The 6,596-nt window shown below is 43.5% G+C and overlaps 1 protein-coding gene across 1 annotated transcript; it reads left to right on the top strand.

Annotated features, from left to right (window-relative positions):
* The first annotated feature begins 793 nt into the window (after positions 1 to 793).
* Positions 794 to 5,593, top strand: GDF5 (growth differentiation factor 5). The gene is made up of 2 exons (XM_008637477.2): positions 794 to 2,378; positions 3,937 to 5,593. Exons 1-2 carry the CDS (start codon positions 1,745 to 1,747, stop codon positions 4,803 to 4,805), a joined length of 1,503 nt encoding a protein of 500 aa, XP_008635699.1. The 5' UTR covers positions 794 to 1,744; the 3' UTR covers positions 4,806 to 5,593.
* Positions 5,594 to 6,596: the final 1,003 nt, after the last annotated feature.

Below are 6,596 nucleotides of genomic sequence, written 5' to 3'. Positions count from 1 at the left end.
GGAGAGAAATATCAAAAGCACAACTGACACCAGAGGAAGGGCCATTAGATCAAAATCGGGAGGATCATGATTTGAATTTACCTTATTTGTGACATCTGCAAAATCACTGAACTCTTCTATCCTTCAGTTCCTCCATCAAAACCAGTGAAGCATTCAGCGCTCCTCATGTCATGCAGGTTGTTATTTATGAAGGTAGTTCAGTGGTTCTGATACTAGTCAGGGTGCGTGGGGAATGCTACAGCACACACAGAACAAGCTAAAAGGTGGTGTACCTTTTCCCTTTCTTCTTAACTCAGAAAGAAAAAGCAATTGCAGGAGAAGGACTGGGTTTAGCATCAGTGCAAGATGAGAGATGGGTACCAGTAATCCCTGTTGAGTCCAGCCCAGTGCCTCTTTTCTTGAAGGCTCATTTAGATCAACAGTTCAGTTTTTGCAGCTTATGAAAGACACACTTGCTCCACACTCTCTTCTGGATGGCTGAAAGCCGCAGGACAGTCGTGACCGTGAGGAACGCTGGTTTTGACCTGCAGCCTTCCTGGAGCCCCGGGGTCAGCAGCTCTTGGACATTTTGCATCTAATATTAAAACAAACGCTGGTGTTCAGCAGTCTCTGGAGGAAAGACGGGGTTCGGCCTGACTCCAGCTCCCGAGTGGCTCTGGAGAAGAAGGAGGAGGAGGAGGAGGATGGCTGCCTGCAGGGTGCACTGCTGCCCCACAGCACCGCGCCCGCCCCATGGGGCATCCCCTCCGGCAGGAGCTGCTTCTCCAGCTGGGCTGATACCGTTTTTTTTAAGCACAGCAATAAATAAGCCAAAATACACTGACTGCGGGCACGGCCCTGTTGTGTTTGTGTAAAATTAAATGTTACCCTCGTTAAGCGCCTGCGTTACAGCGCAGCCCTTCAGTCACAGAGGGACAAAGTGAAGCCACTGTTACAGTTCTCTGGCAAAAGAGATACATGAATTATTTCTAAATTAGTTTATGTATGTGTCCAGTGGACTGTGTGACAGGTCTCAGTTGTTGATCTTGCAGTTTGTCCTGTCTAAACGTGAAGTTCATCGAGGGCTGAGGCAGAGGTCATACTGCCACTTGAAAAGGCATCCTCTGGAGTTTTGAGCCTGTGGAGCTGTTTCACATGAGGCAGAGTATGACTCATGCTAATGAAAAGGGTAAAGAAGATTTTTTTAAAGAAATATATCGCAGTTAAATTAGTTTAGACAGCATGACATCAGAGAGTAATTAAATAGGTTTGTTGGAATTCCGTTTCCAATTCCAGAGTTCAGGTTTGTAAAAGATTTCTGAGCACCTGCAGGTCTCTGTGTGTGAAATATTTTCACTGGAAAGGATTCAAAACTCAAAACTTTAAAAAAACCTTTTAACACAGAGGCAGCATTACGCCATTCTTCCTTCTTGGAAAAAAAAAAAAAAGCCTTGGATTTAAACAAGACTCCTTCAAGTTTTCAGTCAGTTTTACAGAAGAAAACGAGGTGGTAAACTTTCTCTTTTCAAGAACAAGTTCTTTATAGCTGCTAACTGAAGTCAGGGGAGATCATATCTGAGTACATGAGCATTTCCACTATGGGACTGGATACAAGTATTGAACAACGATATTTGAAATGTTTTAATCTCAAACGAAAACCATTTTTGCTAACTTTGGTTTTTAATTTCTTTCATGTTTTCTTCTGCCAAACTGGAGGAACCTTTTCTGATTTTTTCTTTAGTGGCATTCAGAGGAAGACCAGAGGATGAAAATCCTGCATTTTCTCACTTTACTGCTTTGGCATTTGACTTGGCTGTCTCTGGATCTAGTTCCTGGAGCGCTGAGTAATTCTGAAGCAGGCCAGGGTAACCCAGGATCTAAACTAGGTTTTTTGAAAGCAGAAGGAAAGGAGAGGAATCCCTCCGCACGGGCAGGTACACTGAGGACTGCAAGCCATGGATACAGTGCTGGGACCTCAAAGGCCAGGACTAAAAGCAGTGCTGTTCAGGCTGGAGCTCTGCTGGCCAAGAATGATGAGTCAAAGAAGGTTCCCTCAAGAACAGCAGCCACGGAGGGCAAGGTAGGACATCTCCCCAGCAGACCTTCTGGAGTAAGGACAGTGACTCCAAAGGTTCAAAATCTTAGCAGCAAGGTGGCTTTGAAAAAAACTGGCACAAGCAGTACTGACACTGATTCTTTCAAAACCAAAAAGACTAAAGAGCCTGTAACCCAGAGGGAAGCTAAGGAAACTTTCCGACATCCCCCGATAACGCCACATGAATACATGCTCTCTTTGTACAGGACTCTCTCAGATGCAGAAAGAAAGGGTGTTAATGGAAGTGTAAAACTGGAGGCTGGACTTGCCAATACAATAACCAGCTTTATAGACAAAGGACAAGGTAAGAAAGGAGCTTGTGTGTGAGTGTGGACAGAGAGAGATGTCTGAGTGTGTTTATAAATGCAGAGAGTATTGGAAAATAATCATACTTTGTTAAAGTCAAATAGCTCTTTTTAATGTAAATGAAATCACACAACTTTGCTGCAGATTTTGTCCTCCTCCCTTATCTTGGAAAACTCATTTACAGGCAGAACTAGATGGTTGTGTGGCAGCCAAAGAAAACATTTAGAAAGTATTTTAGATGCATATTGTTGAAAATCAATCAGTCTTTGCATGCTTAGGTGTTTAAAAACCTTTTGCATTTTTTTCTTATTTTCTTTCTGACTAGCTGGAAACTAGCTCATGGAAACGGATAATGTTAGACTGTAGTGTGCCTAAGAACATATATGCTAAGAACGGAGTTATTCTGTGAAAAAAACCCACAAATTGCAGTATGAAAGGGCCAGTGTGGTTTGTTCAAGGTAGAATTGTAAGGAACTACACTGCAGACCCAGGAGTCATTATCCTGTGGGGTGGGTGTATCTGTACTAGCTCAAAACTTTCAGGTACCACCAAGGAGCCCACAGCTCTGCACAGACTACCAAGGGTAATAACTTCCGGGACTCCAGAACCTGCAGCTCAACATTCCGGTTCCAAACACTTTTGGAAATTTGGGCTAGTGTTTGCTTTCACGGGAGAAATAACCAAGGTCCCAACGAATGATGTTCACCTCACCACTCTGCCTGGGGAGCCCCATGTTGCTTCCAGTGACATTTGTAAGAATTTTGTCACACTCTTAAGGAAGCAACACAGGCTACAGCTGGTGAAGGAATTGTGATGAAAGACTCACCAGGACTGGATTTGTTTGCCATCTCTTCATTAATAGCTTGGCTGCTGGGAAGGAGGGATACACTGCTCGCAAGTGCTGCCTTCAGGTTCTCAGCTTGCCACTGGAAGGCACTGTTAATGGCACGTCACTGGAAGGCTGGCTCAGCCATATTCCTCACCAGCTGAAGCAAGCAAACGTAAAGTCAGGATAAAGGGAGGGATGTTTCTCTGCCCAGTTTGAAAAATTGTGAATCATGTGGGGTTTAGTTAATTAGGCAATTATCCTTGTGTCTGGCAGTTCCTGGGGATGCTGATTTTAAAGGACTAATTCACTATTGTATCATCTAAGGGTAAATTTGCTCATGTTTGGAGCCAGCATGAGGCCTGGCTACCACTGAAGCTCTGTTTCAGTAATTTAAGTCAGATATAAGTGGTGAATAGGTCCTGTGAGTGCTCAGCCCTTAAAAAGCATTATTTTTCAATTGGCTAATCACAACTTTGAAGGCAGAAAATGCCACTGGTGAAATAAATGAGATTTCTACAAGGCAGACTCAGAAGCTCATTTCCCTAGTGAGTCCCTGAGTTCTTCTGAGTCCCTGCATGGAGCTGATCCCTTAGACAAAAATTGCTCTTTCTGTTCAGTGGGCTAAATTCCAGGCTTATGAGCAAATTTGAGGAAAACCATTAAGAATTGAATAACTGATATTGGTCTGTGCTTGATATACATTTAAAAATGTGTGTGCTTTTTTTAGATGAGCGAACACCAACTATAAGAAAACAAAAATATATTTTTGACATCAGTGCATTAGAAAAAGATGGTTTGCTGGGAGCAGAGCTTCGAATACTGAGAAAAAAACCTTCTGATACATGGAAGTCTCATTCTTCTGGAAAAACTTCCCAAGTGAAATTATTTAGTTGCTCTACAAACAGACAAGCCTCAACACTCCTGGACTCTCGAACTGTCAGTATCACTGATACACCCAAGTGGGAAGTGTTTGACATCTGGAAACTTTTCAGAAACTTTAAAAACTTGGTGAACTTGTGTTTTGAGCTGGAAACTTTTGACAGGGGGAGAGCTGTTGACCTCAGGAGTGTGGGATTTAATAGAACGGGAAGACAGGTCAATGAGAAGGCTCTGTTCTTGGTGTTTGGGAGGACGAAAAAAAGAGACTTATTCTTCAATGAAATCAAAGCTAGATCCGGCCAAGATGACAAAACTGTTTATGAGTACTTATTCAATCAGAGGCGGAAGAGAAGAGCTCCTCTAGCAACACGGCAAGGGAAGAGGCCCACCAAGAATCTGAAGGCGAGGTGTAGCAGAAAAGCCCTCCACGTGAATTTTAAGGATATGGGCTGGGATGACTGGATAATAGCCCCTCTGGAGTATGAAGCATATCACTGCGAAGGGCTCTGTGAATTCCCCCTCCGATCCCACCTGGAGCCCACCAACCACGCAGTTATCCAGACATTAATGAACTCGATGGACCCGGAATCAACCCCCCCGACTTGCTGTGTCCCAACCCGTCTGAGCCCCATCAGCATCCTTTTCATTGACTCTGCAAACAACGTGGTCTACAAGCAGTACGAGGACATGGTGGTGGAGTCGTGTGGTTGTAGGTAGCAGAACAGCTGCTCACATGAATATGTTATGAAAAGTAATACAACACATTGGACATAGCTTCTCCTCAATCACGGTTAACTAGATTTCTTACCTCTAGCGTAAGTATGTTTACAAGGATGTAGCAATAAATCCAGTGTTTCTGTATGTCTCTCCATGGACATATTTCAGTAGCATTTGGATGCTGTCACTCAGCTGGATTTAAGGCCTTGTGCCGCTGGCAACACAGGACTGACTCTAAGTGAAGTCCATGACAGAGAAGATGATATCTCTACACCTTGAGATCTCCTGCCTTTAGCCTTGAGGCAGTGGATAGAGATGGTATCAGTGAGCTGTGGATATGACCTGTTTGTTCCTTTGAACATTGTTCTTGAGACTGAATTTCTGTCTGATTCCCGTGTGCTTTGTCCATTCATAAATGTCAGAAAAGAGTCCCAATATTGAGAAGAGTTGTGTTCTGGTGTGTCCCCATCTTGGTGTAAATAGTTGCACTGTAATATGATTTCTTTCTGATTAGCTCTTGAAACTATGCATATATTAAAAGGGGTCATTAAATATAATATGTTGGTTTAGTTTTAAGTTTTACATGAAAATAGGTGATGCAGGAGGTATTTGCTTCCATGTATGTTTTCCTCCAAGCTACATATCTTTCTTAAGTATCCACCTTTCCATTATTATGTAGCAAAATATATTATTCTGTATAAGGTCCAAGTTGTTCTCAAATGCTCATAGTAAAAGTGTTCAATTATTGCATAAGATGTAATAAATTATTGACACAGTGCTGCATTGTGCCTAGTTGTCCAACTCTGCATAATTATAACGCAATTAAGAAATTTTTTTATGTTTTTGTACAATAAATACAAGTGAAAGGGACTTTTCTGTGCAGCAGAATACCAGGGGTATGCAAAACATGTCTGTGTATTTTGCTGCCACAGAGAGAAACTATGGAAACATTGAAAGAAAGATCTGAAAGGAAGGCCTGGTTTGATCTGGTGGGGAATGACACTATCACTTGATGTATTTGGGGCAAAAATGAGTTATGCAGATGGTTGCAAAAGAGCTTTGGTATCCTTTTATTCCACCCTCCAAGGGCTGTGTGCTTGTATATCCCCTTTATCTATTCCAGACATGGATTTTAAATGGTATTGCTCCTGTATGTTTCCACCCACAAAAGTAGTACCAAATGTTCAACTACAGACGGATCAGCAAGGTCCTATGAACCATCAGAAATTACTGAAGGAGTTTATCAATAGTACAAAATAGAAATGCTAAGGTTTGATTTTCCTTAGACCATCATGCCATAAGATTTCCTGGCTCTGCACAGCATCACAGGTGTGGGTACTGGCAGGGAGCTGAGTACAGTCCCCAAGGTCCTTTTGCTCAGTACCCCAGTCTGGACATGCTCAAGCTCACACCAGCAGCAAACCATCCTAAATTCCTGGTCAACGGCCAAAAACAGTGACATAAAGCTCTGCCCTTCCTCCTGCACTCTCTGGGCAGCTGAGCCTTTAACCAGCTTAACATGCCTGGATAAGCAGCCTTGCTGCCAGACACCTGGGGAAGCCCTGTGCAGGTGACCTGCCCTGTGCCCTCACCTGCAGCTCGGGGATGCAGAACAGCCCTGCAGGGAGATTTGGTCTGTGAGATTTGCTCAGCGCTGTCATTCCTGCCTGCAGGGGCTGACACTGCCTGGTTTTCCTGCCTGCTGCAAACCCGGAGACCAGAAAGCTGCCCTTGCCCGGACAGTGAATGCCCAGCGTGCAGGGCAGCAGGCACATAGAATAATGAGCGCTT

Source organism: Corvus brachyrhynchos, unplaced genomic scaffold, assembly GCF_000691975.1.
Source record: "Corvus brachyrhynchos isolate BGI_N302 unplaced genomic scaffold, ASM69197v1 scaffold427, whole genome shotgun sequence".
Lineage (NCBI taxonomy): Eukaryota > Metazoa > Chordata > Aves > Passeriformes > Corvidae > Corvus > Corvus brachyrhynchos.
This window is presented reverse-complemented; position numbering and strand designations above follow the sequence as displayed.